The sequence below is a fragment of the Pituophis catenifer genome, unplaced genomic scaffold (genome assembly GCF_029215685.1).
Source record: "Pituophis catenifer annectens isolate HBS135680 unplaced genomic scaffold, rPitCat1.0.hap2 SCAF_12, whole genome shotgun sequence".
Lineage (NCBI taxonomy): Eukaryota > Metazoa > Chordata > Lepidosauria > Squamata > Colubridae > Pituophis > Pituophis catenifer.
In genome coordinates, this window is record NW_027256892.1 from 13,357,608 (window position 1) to 13,375,449 (window position 17,842).

The following is a 17,842-nucleotide window of genomic DNA, read 5'->3' on the forward strand; positions in this document are numbered from 1 at the left end:
GTGATGTTGGCAGATGCATTAAAGCGATATATATCTAGACTGTGTATCTTGTCTGCCCTGAAGTGAACTACTATTGACCTCCAGATTAAAATAAGGGTCTTGGGTTTCATTGCATTCCAGATCTACATTATGTGGTACTACCACTTGCAGCAAATAATTCTTGCAGCAAAAAAAAAAAAAAAAAAAAAACCCTTTCAAATATGAAATGTTACATTAAAAGTACAATATCACTTTATAAAAATAAGAACATAGAAGTATATTTCTTTTTTCAAGCAAAATCTCTGGCTTCAGCCAAAAGCCAGGAGGTTTTTCCTATGTTGGGCTTGGATCAACTTGATTTCCTCATTTGTGTATGTATGTTGTATGTTTACCTTAGAGGAGCAACCTGCCAAATGGATAGATCTGGTTGTGTTAAACCAAAGTAGAAAACGGGAAACAATTGATTTATAGAGCTGTGAATCAGAGTGAATCAGTTCCCTGGATCAGAGTTAAGTGCTGTCGTTAGGCATAGTGTTTAGACCAGAGGTCTCCAAACTTGGCAATTTTTAAGACTTATCCAACTCCCAGAATTCTCCAAACAGACAGTCAAATACCCAAGGTTTCCCAATAATGTATAAGAAACAATAATAATGGATTGACCTGTGTTAAATAACACAGACTTGAGGGTAAGAGAAGATAGATATTTCATGTGCTAGATTTATTTCAGCTAGAGGATTCCAGATGGTAGAGATTATTTGACTTTGCTCTTCAAGAATTAACTTCTGGCATTGGATTGTGGAATATAGATGGGTGAATCTGTCAGCTTCAGTGTGTTGTGGATTCTTTGTTTCATTGATTTAACAATTTCAAATGTCCCATTTCCATATTAGGTATTTTTTAAAGCTGGAATCAAAATTGGTATTTTATTTTTAAAGGCGTGCAATCATTTTGCAATTTGAGCTATAGTGTGTATTTCTGTACAGTAATTATTTTTTTCCTAATAACTGGTGTTTTCGCTAATACTGGCATTTTGGTATACTTTCCCCTTTTTATAAATCGATGAGCTCTGCAAAATTCAGAGAAATTGATACTTCAAAGGAGAAGTAAGTTTCAGCTTGTCTCTTGATCTGACAGTGCAGAATTAAGTTCATAATTAAATATGGACCAGGTGACTTCTCCGTCCATCCTTACTGTGGAACAGCTGTCACTCTTGGATTGATCTTGTTGTCCCTCATGTGGCAGAATAAGATTGACCTATGACAAGGGTGGCTGAATGTAGATGGAGGTATACTTCAGATTAGCTGTAGGAGGGGGTTTCTGAAATTCATGATTTAAATGGGTTGTTTCCTAAATTAGGAGCAAGTAGGAGATGTGTCTGTGAGAATTTCAGTTGTGATGCAGTGCTGTGCCTATATTTTTGAGTCCTTGTATGGCTCTGTTCTTTGTTTAACAAATTAGAGTTGGAATGAAAAAGCACAGTGTTAACATTTCCTATAATTACATGGCTGTTTGAGACAGCCAGGGCAAATATGGCAATTTAACTGCAAATGAAAGGATATGGAGTGTTTGCATGTAATATCCATTTTTTTAAAAAAAAAATCAAGTCATGCTTAATTTAATGGAAAATTTTACCTTAGAATAAAAATACTTACTTTAAAATGAAATCTCTAAACAACAGCAAGATATATGTTTGTCTACATAATCATTTTTTGAAAATGAATCTGTAAGCCTCCGGCAGGCGTCTCAAATCAATCCCCAAATTTCCATGCAGAACAACTTCCAAGGGAAAAATTTATTCATCATTTGCATTCATTCATTCAAAAGTATGCAGTTATTCAGCACAGACTTATGCGTAAGTTAATATGCAAGGAGTGATGATTTTCTATCCAAAAGAGCATGGATATTTGCCTAGCAGTTAGAATCACATTATATGGAAGATTCTAGTCACTTGTCCCAAACTTTCTAGTAATTTGTGTGTATCTGGGAGTAAACACCAAACACTGTACAGGTAGTCCTTGACTTACAACAGTTTGTGTAGTGACTGTTCAGTGTTAACAATGGTACTGAAGAAAGGGGTTTAAGACATTTTTCATACTTAACAACCATTGCAGCTTCCCATGGTTACATGATCAAAATTCAGACACTTGGCAACTGACTCATATTTTTGATGGTTGCAATGTCCCAGGGTCATGTGATCTACTTTTGTGACCATCTGACAAGCAAAGTCAATGGGGAAGCCAGATTCACTTAACAAAGGTGTTACCTAACAATTGCAGTGATTCACTTAAATGTGGCAAAAAAGATCATAAAATGGGGCAAAATTCATTTAACAACTGTCTCGCTTAGCAACAAAACTTTAAGACTCAATTGTGGTCATAACTTGAGGACTATCTTTTATGTATTTAAGAGCAAACTGGAGCAGGGCCTACATTTGATAAAATCTTTACAAGTGTACAGAAAGAGCCAGACAAAAATTCTTGGTTTACAGTTGCTCCTCTTTTATAGTTCTAGAAATTTATGGGTGTTTGGATTGCTGTTTGTTTGCATAGGTAAATATTTTGGATAATGATCCTGTATGATGTAAAAATGAAGGAGTTATACTTGCATTGTTGTGCCAGTTGGTGTGCTTTTGTTGTTGCTGAGGAAATCATCTGAAATAGCAAAGTGGAAAGTATGATTTCCACCCACGATTAAAAATTACGAATTGTCTTTCTGATTTAAGTGGTCTCAATTAAAACAATCATTACTTCCGTGTTTGGAGAAAACTACTACCAGCAACGTCTGTAAGGAGCTCTCCCAAAAGCAAATTAGGTTTTTCTTTTTTAACGTTTTTAAAGTATTTTTATATTTTTAATTCATTTTTAATCTATTTTTAATTTATACTGGACTTTTACAAAGCACATATAGTGTGGCTACTGTTTGTTTTAGACATATTTTAACAATACTACAACCTGCATTCCTGGCTTAGGCTACTCCTGTGACTTCTCCTTGCAAGGCCTGAAATTCGGATTACAGGACTTGTTGACAAACCTCAGAGGAGGCCCCTAACCTTGGAGGGGATTTTGAGCTGTTTGTTTTTGGAACGAGTACAGTAAGGAACTGGCTGGCTGCAGACGCTCTCGGTAGGCCTGCTTTTAATGAAACTCTATCAGCTTTTTAGTCTCTTTCTCCCACATATTTCCCCTGTGAAATAATTTAAACAATTCTGAAAATAGATGATAGCAAAGAAGTGGGAGTAAAAGACAAGCCGTTGTTTGGAAAGGAGATTGGTTTTTACCTCCGTGGTGCCTCGGCTGAGACCATCATTAAGGCCTACCTTAACTACGATTGCCGAGGGAGGATAAATTGTTGCGATATTTAATTTTGCTGGGAGATACTGGATCAACTATCTACCAGAATGGTAAAGAAGAGTAAGAGGCAGAGAGCTTACTCTCTCTCTCCCCAAAATCTATGACAGAACTTAATTACTCCAAGCCTCTTAAACAGCTTAAATTGGATGACTTTAGGGAGAGATGTAATCCAGAACCCCAATCTGAACTTCGAACTTTGTCTCTGTCGACTGTATCATTGGGAGAGGGAGATACAGAAGGGGAGTTTTCTTCCCGGATTTCAGATTCAAACTCGCCTGCTAGAATGGGTGATTTTTCAAGCTCTATCCCCTCTCCTACTTCTAGCTGTTTAAAAGAAGTTCCGACATATTCAGACCTCAGAGAGATGGTCTGTACTCAGAGTATGTTAACTGCGCACACAGTAGATTCAATATATGACGACATCGATCAAAAGAGACATCGAGAGGATCTTCCAATTCTTAAATGGCCCTCACCCTGCAGCTAAGGAGGGTGAGACTGCACACCATCCTGACGCACGGAGAGAGTGGAAGGGTTTAAGGCCTCAACCCAAACAACAAAGCATTGCAAGCACTGACGCTAACCCTCATCAAGGAAGAAGGTTGTTAAAGAAACAAATTGCTTTAAGGATAAGGAAAATCCCATGCAATAGAGGACGATGGACTTCAAAGGAAAGGATAATCCTCTCACTTGCACAGCTATTGAAATCTGATCCTTTATTAATAGATCTACTCAGATACGAAAAACTTCCCCAGCATAGCAATTGTGTTCGACTAATACTGCATTTTGACAGCAATACTATTCCGAATGCTGTAATGAAAAGAAAAGGATCCCTGCTCAGATTTGAAGTCATTCCTACAAGAGTCTTCTTGAGTGGGCCTATTAAACCGCTTTTACAAGGACTTAACCAAACATCAAAAATGGTACCTAGGAACCACTCTGCTACCTCCAGGTCTTTCCTCTAGAATCCGGAGAAGCTATGGAGGCAGGCCAGACCAGGGAGGTCCCACATATGAAGGCAAGCACCGACAAGCCAGAGGATGTTATAATCAGCGAATTTGTCTCCTTGTCTCCAAAGGAGCAAAGGTCGATATTAATTGAATTTGACTTATTAAGATCTTCGCTAGCAGAAGCCTGCAGTTCAACGAGAAGGCTATCCAAGTTGGAAGAACGGGGAAAACATGTTCAGACAAGGCCTAAAGTTGTTAAGTCCGTCCAGCGGGATAGAAGGGAAGGCAAAAGACTTTTCAAAGAAACAAAGACCATGAATGTAGCGGCAGAAGTTCACCCTCCCCCAACTGTGCAGCTGCCCTCACCTGTCTCGTCTTCCTTAAGAACGGGGGAGGCACTTCCGCAACAATCAGAGGCCACTTTTGACTCCTTTGGCACTCCAGAGAAGGCGGTGGTAGTAATTTCGGACCCCTCCACCAGAAGGGGAGTAGTGCCTCGGGGTGATTGAATAGACAACAAATGGCCAATAACTAGGGTATCTTATATCCCTAGCCTTTCCCTCCTGTCCTGGAATATAGTGGGCTGGAAAGGCATTGCAAACCGGATGGATTTTATAAAACTGATTTCAACACATCATCTCATCCTCCTTCAAGAAACCTGGCTGACTACTAATGATCCACAGATCAGCTTACTGGGCTTTGCCTCATGGCATAAACCGGCAGGCAAAGTCAATTTAAGAGGGAGGGCAATTGGGGGCTTAACCACGATGGTCAAAAGGGATACGGGATGGAAGGGTGAAGAAATTTCTTTAGACCCTCAATTCCAATATATTCTGCCTATTAGATTTTCGTTCAGGGGGATGGACTTAATCTTAATTAATGTATATATCGCTCCTTTTTCATTCTACCTTCTAGGAAGGGATTTGTGGGATGAATTAGATTCAGTATTAGCTACCTTAAAGGGACGCTTTCCCCAAGCAAAAATTATATTAGCTGGAGATACTAATGCAAGACTAGGCCCCTCAATGAAGAGCTATGCTAACCGAGGCCTGGTACCAACTGGATACTTTTATAATGAGTTCACCTGGTCCTCAATGGACAAGAGGACCAATAAATATGCCCAGAGGTTAATTTCCCTGCTGTTTATGAATTATATGCAAGTACTTAGTGGCTTGAGTGATGGGTATATATATCCCTATACTTTCTTGTCCAACAAAACATCAACCTCTATCGATTATATCTGCACTTCCTCTAGTTTAGTACACCATTTTTCAGATGTAAGAGCTATATTTAGAGAGGAAAGTGACCACTTTCCCATCACGGCTCTGGTTTCACTCTCTTCAGAAGTTAGGCCTCATTCAAGAGAGGAAATTGACACCTTAGTAAACGCCCGGGTTTATAACTACAAAAGGTTATATTGGCACAGACTTGATGTCAAATCTGTGACCACTTATTTGGGCTCAGACGAAGCCAGGCAGCTAGCAAGGGAAATCTCCCAATCTAAGCCCAGAGACAACACCCCAATGCCAGTTTATATAGAGGTAACTTCTACTCTTAAGAACTTAATGATCCAGAATGATAGAAAAGTAGATGGGATCTCTAGAAAGTGGTTTGATGACGATTGCCATAGCTTGAGATCAAATCTAAGAGCCACAGTTAGGAAAGTTAACCGGTCCAGACAGGATGGTGATTATTCAAATATGGTTCAACTCAGGAGAGCATACAAATCCCTCCTGAAAAACAAGAAAAGTAGCTATAATACTAAGATGTGGAAAGAGGTAGAAATGGCAGCGAAATCCCAATTCCCTACGATATTTTGGCATAAGATAGCCGGTATATTAAAACAACGTTCCCCATTTATGGACACTGATATATCAGCAGTAAAATGGGAGAAGCACTATCTTGCTTTATTTGATGGTAATAATACAACAAATGTCTTGCAACTGGATATTCTCCAGCAGGAATTAAGGAAATGTCCAGAATGGACACCAGTTACCGAAGTTAAACATATAATTCAATCCTTAAAGGCCGGGAAGGCCCCTGGAGAGGACTTGCTGCCTCCTGAACTCTTTAGGTCCAACATTGACTTTTGGCTACCGGTGCTGGTAGCACTGTTTACTTATATCGATAAAGTAGGGATAATCCCTGAAGGGGATTATCTTAGCTATAGTTTTTCCAATTTTCAAGAAAGGTGACAGAGCCGCCCCATCCAACTACCGACCCATCAGTCTTCTTAATATAATTTCAAAAAATGTATACGAAACATCTGCTAAATAAAATAGAGGACTGGTGCTTGGATAAGGAAATTCTGGCAAATGATCAGGCAGGTTTTAGATCAGGTAGGTCTACCCTTGACAATTGTTTTGTCCTTTCCCACTTAATTAATAAATACAAGACCCAGGAGAAAAAGCTGTATACCGCCTTTATTGACCTTACCGCTGCTTTTGATTCTATAGATAGGAACCATTTGTGGAGGAAACTACAAGTCATGGGGATGGACCCCAGACTTATTTTGTTGATCAGGACTCTCTATACTAATACGGCAATTAGAGTCAGATATGCAGCAAATGGGGCCTCAACAAACAGCATACCGACAACTAGAGGAGCGAGGCAGGGCTGCCTGCTGGGCCCTACTCTTTTTAACCTTTATATAAATGATATCCCAGCACAGCTGGAAGATCTTCTGATGCATAGCCCCCAAATAGGCTCTAGATTTATTAACGTATTAATGTACGCTGATGACTTAGTGCTGTTTTCTAGAACCCAAATAGGAATGAGGAGACTTCTTGCCAAGCTCACACGTTATTGTACTACAAACCACTTGACTATAAATGTAGCTAAATCAAAAGTTTTAGTCTTTGGCAATAAGAATAAAAAGCACAATTGGCAGATTAATGACACAAAGATTGAGCAAGTTACCCAATATACTTACCTTGGAATTGTTTTTTCCAGTGCAGGAGGTTGGACTCCGCACCATCAATACCTTTCTCAAAAGGTCAGAGCAGGAGCAAGCCTTGTATCCAAATTAAGTAAACGTATCCAACCAACCTCCATTTTACCTCTTCGTAAAGTCTTTCAGGCTAAACTTGTTCCGATCATGCTCTATGGTGCCGAAATTTGGGGTCTTACAGAGGCCCCCATATTGGAGAGAACTCAAAATAATTTGTTAAGGAGGATGCTCGGGGTAAACAATTCCACTTCAGCTGCAGCTGTCAGAGCTGAATTGGGACATTTCTCACTGTACACCTATACAATCACTAGGGCGGTAGCCTACTGGCTAAAAATGACTCAGATGGAAGCCAGCAGACTCCCCAAAATCTGCCTAGAGGAACAGCAGATTTCAAATCCTCAAAGGTATTCCTGGCTAACCTGGCTGTCAGAAATATTGAACCCATATGGCGTAGGGTTCCCGTTGTGTAACACACTGAAGCAAGTTAAACAACGGATTAAAGCTATACATGGGCAAATGGACATGGCAACTCTTTCAACTAATCACTCCCTTAAACTGCTGACAGCAGTTAAGACAACTTTCACCCTGGAAAAGTATTTACATTTAGAAATGCCATCAGTGGAGAGACAGTTATTTGTTAAGTTTAGATTCGAACTTTTAGATACCAACGTTAAATTTGGCCGTTACCGGAAAATCCCGTATGATAAAAGAACATGTATATGTGGGGTAAACGTCGTGGAGGACACAGCGCATATAATATTCGAATAGGCTGTATGAGGAAGTAAGAAAACAATATCTGTCCCCAATTATAAATAAATTTCCCCACTGGAATATAAGGCATAAATTAGCATTTCTGTTGAAGGCTGACTCTCCTCCCATGGTAAGGGCTATCACTCGCTATCTTAAAAGGATGACAGCAATACGAGCCAGTTATATCGAAAAGAATTTCATTGATTGTAAGAAAGATGAGCTGAGTTAGAGAGGAGCTATCTTATTTGGGTTATCTAGTCTTGGCAACTTAGCTATTGAAATCTGATATTGTAAAATTTTAATGTCATATATCATATATTTTTAGATTGTTATTTCTGTAACTGTTTTGCCTTTTTCCCTTTTTCTTTTCTGTTTTGTTTGAAAAGGCCTTCTGGCTATTCAATAAAATACAAATACAATTAAAACAATCCCCTCTTGCCTGGAAGTTTGATTATTTAATAATTCACCCTGGCGGGAATTGTATAAAGAATTTGATGCCACAGATTTAAGTTTAGGCCTTCCCTCTAATAATGTGTAGGCTCTAAGAAATAAGAAACATTTTGGATCAGTTTGCCCCAGCATCATTTTTCTCACAAGCTCTAGACAAATGCAGATAGCTTCAGGATGCTTCCAATCAGAGCTATTTGCAAAAAAAAAAAAAAAAACTTTAAGAGAAAAAAATTTCAGGCTAAATACAAAGGTGGCAATCTTGATCCTGAATTGCCCACTCTGTAGTTCTTGCCCTCCTCTAAATATGCCCATCCTGCTATAAATAATATACTTCTGTGTTTTTTTTTCTTGTAAGTCCAAGATCTTATTTTCTATGTAAAAAAAAGAGAAAACTAAGCTGTGGTGAATTTTGACAGTTGATACATACATTCTTTCTTTTGCTTAGATCATTTCTAAGCAAATGCTTAGAATAAAGCTTGCCTTTATGCTTTGATATCTTACATGGGAATGTAATTAATATAAGCTATAGAAGGTTGCACCTTTCTCTCCATGTTGTCATGTTGCTTTATATTTTGCCTTTCCACTAAGCATTGAAGGCTGTTCGATTCAATTACCTGTGAGATTCTGTTAATTGATTTGCTAGACCATTGATCTTCCTTGTTAGTGTTATTTATGCCTGCTATAATTCACAATCACTGCAGCAATCTGCATATGTGGCTGCTTATCAAAACAGAACTATCCATCTAAAACATAGCACCCCAGGCTGCTACTGAATGCTGAAGAGAAGAGCATTAGCTTAATTGTATTGGATTTCTGTCTTCACTTCTTTCCAGGAACAGTTTAAAAGGCTGGTCTTAAACTTTAAGAAAGCCAGTTTGGTGTCAATGTTAAAGGCACAGAATTAGAAATTGGGAAGTCTTAGCCCCACATTAGGAACTAAGCCAGCTGGAGGAGATTTTGGACCAGTCCCTCTTTGTGATACCTGGAAAGAACGTAAGAGAAAAATCACTTCCAAAATTGGTACAAAGAAAACATTTTCAGGAAGAAGTCTCTGCAGTCTCCAAGATTCAAGTCTGACATGGAGGCACCAAGTACAAACTCCCTCAAACCCAGAGGTGGGCTGCTGCCGGATCACACTGGTTCAGGCAAACCAGTAGTTAAGATTCTGCACAGTTCGGCGAACCAGCAAATCCCATCACTGGCTGGCCCCGCCCCCTCGTTTTTGGGCCTGTTTTCTGGGCCAAAAACAGCCTGAAAATGACCTGAAAAACGGGTGGGGGCAGGGCCAGTCAGTGGTAGGATTAGCCCCAACCGTCTGAATCCTACCTCTGCCTTTGAGGCAAGTGGCCAGGAGGCAGGGCTGGGTGTGATGAGTGATGTCATCCACCCAATCACATGACCAACTGGCCACACCTACCCAGCCAGAGAACCGATAGTTAGGTCCCACAACTGCCCAAACCCACAGCCCCTAATATTTAAAACCGTAAATTATTTAGAACCACAGAATTTTCTCTGAATACTTTGCTTCTGGTTGAACTTGCTGCTCAGATCTGATAAGTCAACTAGTAAGTAGAAGAAGTGTAAGCCTCATTCATACATAGTACTTAAACCACCACGTTCAGCTTCGGCTCAGCATGTTTTAACACTTTTTTTAAAAAAGGAGGGGGAGCTTATCTGATTTTAATTTTATGTAATAAACAGTGAGTGACCTGTGAACCTAATCACTGGTGTTTATGATGATAGTGCCAAGTTTAAAGAATATAATTTTAACTCAGTTATCCAAAGTTGTATAATATTGGAAAGATGATTCAGCCAATCAATTTCAACCAGCTTATAAACTTCACTTTATAAGTGGAATGTGGAATAAATGGAAAGGGAAAAATAGAATATAGTTGGTTGTGAGATAAGAAAAATAAAATAGTCTGATTAAAAATGGAAATGTAATGTTTAAATTTTTTCATGAAGCTTGAATATTAATAGGAAGTGTTTTTCTTTCTCCCTTTTTCTCTTTTTCTTTTTCTTTTCTTTTTTTTCTTTTCCTCTTTGTTACCTTTTTCTTTCCTCTCTTTCTTGTTGTCTCTTGCTTTTTTACTTTTTATTTCCATTCCTTTTAAATTTGACTATTTAGATATACATATATCAATCTGGTCATGAAACAAGAATATAAATGATTAAAAGAGAATAGGATGTTTTAAATATTTAAATGAATTTTGAATATGAACAGGAGTTATTTATAGATTTAATAATTACAGAAAATTGATTTCAAGGCGGATAAAAATGTTGCTTTCATAGAATTAAGGTGCATTTCAAACTGTCCCCTCCATGGATTGTAACTCCCCACTATTTTAAAAATGCATGAGGTTTATTTTTTATATACTTAGTGATTTCAGAGGAGAAAAGTTGAGATAACAAAGGTCTACTTTTAAAATGAGGATCTTATAAGCTTAAGGAAAGTAGCAGAGATCTGAACGGTCAGAAATGTTGAAGTTATCATAGAGGAAATATAAATCTAGCTTTATAGAAAATCAGACTGTAAAAAAATGCAGAATTTAGGATTCAATTAGGTACCCTGTACATTTATATTTATTATAAGGGTGAAATCCATGGATGTAATACCAGAAAACAAACAGTGTTAATGGACAAACAGTTGCCTCCAAAAAAAGAATGAATAAAGATGATCCAAAATACGCCCAGGGGAATGTCCTAGTTGCCCTTTTTTATGCTCAATGCTCTTCACCAATTCCGATTTTTCTGCTATTTGCTGATGTATCGAATCCATTCCTGTGTCAGTTTTCTTTGGCTTCCAGAGCAGGTTTCATTTCTGGTATAAAAGAAAGAAAGGACTGTATTAAAATGATTTAGCAGTTCCTAGATTGGAATTGGATATTATAATTCAGATATTTGAATTGTTTTCCTCCAGGAGTTTAAAGTGGAACATATTTAATTATTTATTAACCAAATTTATACGGCTTTCTATCTCAAGGAAAGTGACTCTGGTAGCATATAACAATCCAATAGCCTTGAGTTATGACCAGCTACTTAGTGAGTGTTCATAGTTATGATGGATCCTCCACAAAAGGTCTTCATGACCTAAGTTCCAACAGGCCCCACCCCCTGCAGTCTTATGATTGCATTTTCGGCATTTGGCAACCGACTGCCAATCCGCATTTATGACATTTTTTGCTGTGTTTACTTCTGGCTTTTGGCAAAAACTCTCCATAGGATTTGCTTAATGACAGCAGTGATTTGCTTAGCAACCACCACAAAAAGGTCATAACGTCAGGTCAGTCATGTGGGAAATAAATGATTCTACCCCCAGCCGTCCCCACAGGAATTACAGAAAGTGTTATTGCATACAATTTCTCCTTCCCCTTTCAAGGAAAGAAAATTCCCAGAGCTTTCCACAAAAGTAGGAGAATTGGAGAAGAGGCGTTCACGGTAGGACCAACGCCCTGCCTATCTAATAACAGCAAGTGTTGATTAAAATAACACCTTGGCTTATATAAAAAAAAAACGCACAACCTCAGACTGCAGTAGTTTAGGTTATATTCCAAACAAAGACACAGCACAAATACCCAGTGGAGATTTTTGCAGCTCTGTAATGGAGCAGCCAAAGAGGCTGCAGAGTATTGGAGCCACAATTTATATGGTTGCCTTCTGCTCCCTTGGAACGAAAGGGAAGGTAGAGATATCTCATCAAAAGAATACACCTTGAGCATGAACTAGAATAACAAGAAATATATTTTGCTCAGTAAAAAAAAAACCACCCTGAGAAACCAGCAGATTTCAGCACAGCTTTCAGTAAGTGTTACTTACCAGCTTCATTCTCAAGGTGGAGCAAATTCTCGTTGGCATTGGAATTATGCTTTGGCTTTGCTAGCTGCAGGCCAGCAAAGAGGGTCATAAAATCTACAACTGTGTCTATGCTTTCTTTGTTGGGTGAAATATCCTTGAGAGTACTCAGTACGCTCAGTCTACTGAAAGATTTGACTTCTGAGATGTTGGCCCGCAGGAAGAGCAAGATGATGTTGAGATCATTAAATGGGCAAGTCAGCATTTTCTTGCTGAGGAGATCAAATGCCGGCAGCATTTCATAAATGGACAGAAGCCGCTTGTCCCACTGACACAACTGAAGCAAGTGGTAGAGGACAACTGGGCCCAGAAGGATGTATACAGACCCAAGAGAGATGCTGGTAACTTGGAAAACAGAGAAGAAAACCAGCTTGCAAGGAATCCAGTCTGGAACATCAGATTCTTCTAGAAGCCCTTCCTTGATTGAACATCTGAATTTATCGTGAAAAAAGACCTGCACGTGACAGTATCCCAAGTAGAGGCAGCTGAAAGCCAGAAGAAAGAGGAGGAAAAGGTTCCTCAATACGTAAATGATGACCAAGTAATGGGAACGTTGCTTACAAGTCAGGTACCTCTCCAGGAGGGGGAACTCAAAGTATCTCTCACTGCGAGCCCTTGGGGGGGAAAAAAAACAAAACAAAAATAAGAATAAACTAGAATTCTTCTAGTGATGTGCTACTTTTCTTGTGTGGGACATAAAAACAACCGACCCAGAAGAGGACAGTCCTGGAGATTAAGGAGGAATAATTCCCAGAATAGCCACTGCTATATACGAATGCAGGAAGAAATTTACAATGTAATGCTTTCCTGTTACCTATGGTTTTGGAAGTGAAAATTATGGGAATGGGAATGGAAATTTAGCAATAGCAATAGCACTTCAACTTATATACCGTTTCATAGTGCTTTTAAAGCCCTCTCTAAGCGGTTTACAGAGTCAGCCTATTGCCCCCAACAATCTGGGTTCTCATTTTACTGACATCAGAAGGATGGAAGGCTGAGTCAACCGTGAGCCGGTGAGATTTGAACTGCCGAACTGCAGCTAGCAGTCAGCTGTAGTAGCCTACAGTGCTGCACTCTAACCACTGCGCCACCACCTCGGCTCTTTAGCATGCAGATCACCCATCCGTCTGTCACTTACAGGTCAAGCTCCTCCCAGAAATCATCTGGATCCTCTTCCGATTGCTGGAGCTTCACCATGTATTGCACCAAGCGGATGGAACGGTTGTAGGATTTATCTAGTTCATCAATGATGAAGAACAAATCGCAGTTGAGTGAGGGGGCAGCTGCGTACTTCCACAGCAGATAAGGCAGGTACATGGCAACTGCGATGACCAGCAAAGAATATGGGAAGACCTAGAAAAAACAGAATGAAAGGAGTTGTGGTCAGTTGAAGGGTAGAACAGTGTTTCTCAACCTTGGTCACTTCAAGAGGGGTGGACTTCAAATCCCAGATTTCTGGGAGTTTATGTTTTATGTTTGTTTTATGTTTTATTAAATTTGTATACCGCCCTACTCCCGAAGGACTCAGGGCGGTGAACAGGCACAAGATAAAATAGAGAAATACAAAAGTTAAAAACAATTTAAAACCAAATTAAATAATATTGGCCCACGACAATTAAAATCCCAATAAATTTAAAACAAATTAAAATTTCAATTTAAAATTTAAAAGAAAGGGGAGAAAAATTAGGCCAGGCCGGCTTGCTGGAATAAAAGGGTCTTAAGAGCACGGCGGAAGGTGCGCAGATCCGGGATCCTCCGTATCTCCGGGGGGAGCTCGTTCCAGATAGTGGGTGCCCCCACAGAGAAGGCCCTCCCCCTGGGGGCCGCCAGTCGACACTGCTTGGCTGATGGCACCCGGAGGAGACCCTCTCTATGAGAGCGTACCGGCCGGTGGGAGGCTATTTGTGGTATTAGGCGGTCCCGTAAATAACCAGGTCCTAAGCCATGGAGCGCTTTAAAGGTGGTAACCAAAACCTTGAAGCGCACACAGAAGACCACCGGGAGCCAGTGCAGCTCGCGCAGGAGAGGTGTTACACGGGAGTGCCATGTTGCTCCCATAACCACCCGCGCGGCTGCATTCTGCGCCAGTTGGAGCCTCCGCGTGCTCCTCAAGGGGAGCCCCATGTAGAGTTGAAGTCCACCCCTCTTGAAGTGGCCAATGTTGAGATACACTGGGGTAGACTACTACAAATTATGCCCAGAGATCCACATAGTGTGCAGCCAAGAGATAACAGATGGCATTCTTCTCCACTCCAATACCTTGAAGACCCAGAGGGAATTGGATGCAGCATCTCTGGCAGGTTCAGAATTGTAACGAAGCAAGGAGTCCCAACACACGGCATCAACAAAATGAGACTGCTCTGTTGTGAAGTTGCTAGGAGAGAAGCAGCTGATTTGGGATCCTATCAGAGAAAAAGAAACATACTCATCTCCATCCTTCTTCCTAACACAGCAACATCCATCAGCTTCCTCTACTGTAGTAAAAACTGCTGTGTTTTGAATCACCTCCAGCAAGGATGGTCCATGCCCAACCTTAAACTCTCTAAGCCAGCATCAAAGTACTCCCCATTTTTTAAAAAACTAATTTAAGAAATTGGGCCCATTATGCTGTCCCTGCTATGGTGGTTGTTGTAAACTCTTTTCTTTTCATCATATCTGTAGCTGGGTGCGCTTAAAAAAGAAAAGAAAAATATTTTACAAACTTTGAGGCAAGCCAAAGAGAGAAATAAGTTTTGTTTATTCCATCTGGATCGACTAAACCTCACACAGACATTCTTTTCCAGAAATAAACTCCTGAGGCAGGCTGTGAATTGCAGCCATGAAACCTCATATAACCAATGTCAGATTTGTGCAAAGCCACACACAGATCATCCTGTTTTTGGTACATGCTATCAAACGAGACACTGTTGCTTCTGGAATGGGTACCTTTGTATCCTCCCTCAGTCAGTGTAATGCTGATTATTCTGAATTATCCTTTTTGTGGTGTTTAATGGAGCATGTTCCCAAGGAAAAATACCTAGAATTGCATCTACCAAACTTAATGGGAGTTATTTTGAAAAAGAAACATCTGGATGTATTCCAGTGTCTCTTTTCCAAGATACATATTTGGATTCAGCCCTTGCATCACAAAAGTCTCACTGAAAGATAGCAGTGATTGTTTGAAGGCCACCCAATGAACTTCATGGATGGATGAAAATTTGAAGCTGGATTTCTCCAGACTATTCCGACTTGATATTCTCTATGTCTGTTGGAACTGTCATTTCAGAACTTCCCCCTATGTTGGTTGGAGAACCCCATTGGGCAAGAACTGTAATCGGCAACTACCTACTGCAGTGAAATCTGTATACGGAATAATTTTTAACAGTGCCTCTGAAACATCTAATTTTCTTTATGTAAAAGCATCACTCAGCTGATGATTGACATGTTTTTTTCATCACTGTCTGCTAGAAGTAAAATATCTAATGTCACAATTTTAAGTTCAGAGAATATTTCGCATTTTATATATTAAAATTGTAAGGTGTGGTTTGAATGTGCTTCATAGTTCAAGAAGTCACTGTGGGACTTACTACTAGAGAGGCCAATTCAAGGCTTCAGATACAAAACTCCTGGATTGATTTTGCAAATGCTAAATTCAATCTCAAAGTCTGTTTCAAGTTAGCATACTGGGCTTGCAGTAAACTCATTTGTTAAAGAAATGAAAATTTCGTCCTTGCCCCCTCTGCTGGCATCTCCCTCAGCCCCTCCGAAGGACTCGAGAAACAACATGGTCACCCCCCTCCCCTCTTCAAAGAATAATAAATTGACCTACCAGTGGAAAATTCCTGGGCAAACATGAGAGACACCAAGAAGAGCGGCAGCCCCACTGTGACAAACTTCATGATGCGATCGCATGGCAGCTCCAAGTGAAGCCCTTTTGCTCTGGACCTGTTTGGGTCTGGAAGCAGTGCATCTGAGAGCATGTAATTGCCAGCCGTGTGTGCAATCGACATGGTTCTGTTCTAAAGGGGCCAAGCGTGCAGACAGAGAGGAGACAGCTTCTCCAAGGGCTCAGCTACATCTAAAGCAGGAGGTGGCTTGACGATGGATACTGTAGGTTTTCTCCATGGGGAATTAAGCATCAGGCAGTTGTAAATGACCAGCTTGGCTGTTTGCTAAACAGAATGATAATTACAGGGCAACCTGTTCTCTACAACTACCCTCAGCCCAGAAATAGAGCCGTTGACTGGGGGTATGCTATGATTGGTAAGGGCTCCACTGTTTCTGGCCAACCACAGGCTTAAGATGGCCAGGCTGGGCCGTGTGGTTTTATCTCCCTCTTTCATAAGCAGATGTTATTTCTAGCCACCACTGGTAAAGAGGTAGACCAGTGTATTCGATTTTCAGATCCAGCAATTTCCATGGGGGGGTGGTATCAAATGGCTGGCCAACAGTTCATATTTTTAAAGGTGACGGTGGGAGAGAGAAACCCATTCAGAACACCTAAGAATTTTATTTTTGTGGTTTAGTAATGTGGATCTGCAATGCTTTCTTCTGTATTTGCTGTAAAACCAAATGATTCTGAAATTTCGAGGATTTCGTTGCATTTTCCCCTTGTCTCAACCTCCCCATCAAATTAAATACAGCCCAGTTCTAAAACATAGTTATAAGGATCTGCAACATAGATAATCCGTAACTTGCATGTAACCATCGGACAAATTGCTGCACCTCCTAAAGCATGTTGCTTGAATTGGTGGCAAAACCAATTCCCAGCTGTGTGATTTTCCTTGCTAAAATAAGAAGCAAAATAACATGTTAAATCTCCAAAGCTTAACATATGGGAAGATTTCGGGCAACCTCAGAAAGTTTTCGTGGGTTACTGCACATTTTTAGCACACTACAATTGATAATCTATCTCATACATATACTGTCTTCCCCTTCCATATTATCTCAGTTAAAATACTATGTCAGTTTAGCCATTCCATGCATCTGACGAAATGAGGTGTAATTCACAAAAGTTTATGCTTTGATCATAGACTAGCATAAATCCTGTAAACTACAGTGGCTGAATTCACATATATGTGGCTTTCTAGGGCTACGAAGACCTCCAATTTTCTTTACACGTAAATCAGTATCCTGTTTTTCCCCTGAAATACTTCTGATTTTTATATAGTAGTAATCCTTTAATAAAGTTTCTTTAGTGGGCATCCAACATATTTTTGCAGTAATACAGTCAAGCCCAGTTTGTTGTTCTAATTTTTGTAAGAACCATTCTAAATTATTTTAATAACAATGTGAGATCACTTTATAGACCACCCTTTAGAATGAAAAATGGGCACCTGTAGAAAAAGATGATTCTTAACAACTTTTAAGACACTGACAAACTAAAACACTCATTCCGAGATTAGCTAATATCCCCATGTTCTGAAATTTGGTATTCCCCAATATTATGCAACAATTATCCCACCTTTCAGAAATACTGTAATGAAATGCCATTTACAGTTCTACTGGCTATCAGCCATGAAGCTAAATAATCCTAAATTTGTAACCACACGATGTTTTACTCTAATTAGAAAAAAATGAGTAAT

The 17,842-nt window shown here is 39.7% G+C and overlaps 1 protein-coding gene across 1 annotated transcript; it reads right to left on the reverse strand.

The window, feature by feature from the left end:
- Positions 1-11,043: 11,043 nt before the first annotated feature.
- Positions 11,044-17,283, reverse strand: PANX3 (pannexin 3). The gene is made up of 5 exons (XM_070952442.1): positions 16,087-17,283; positions 14,538-14,680; positions 13,417-13,631; positions 12,243-12,892; positions 11,044-11,247 (listed from the first exon to the last, which is right to left on the reverse strand). The coding sequence occupies exons 1-5, from the start codon at positions 16,265-16,267 to the stop codon at positions 11,213-11,215; spliced, it is 1,224 nt and encodes a 407-aa protein (XP_070808543.1). The 5' UTR covers positions 16,268-17,283; the 3' UTR covers positions 11,044-11,212.
- Between the last annotated feature and the right edge of the window lie 559 nt (positions 17,284-17,842).

Coding starts and splice junctions, on each gene's coding strand:
- PANX3 (XM_070952442.1), bottom strand. CDS start 16,267: ATGTCGATTGCACACACGGCTGGCAATTACATGCTCTCAGATGCACTG. Junction 14,681..16,086: donor TGCCCAGGAATTTTCCACTG/GTAGGTCAATTT, acceptor TTTCTCTGATAG/GATCCCAAATCAGCTGCTTC. Junction 11,248..12,242: donor CCACCTTGAGAATGAAGCTG/GTAAGTAACACT, acceptor CTTTTATACCAG/AAATGAAACCTGCTCTGGAA.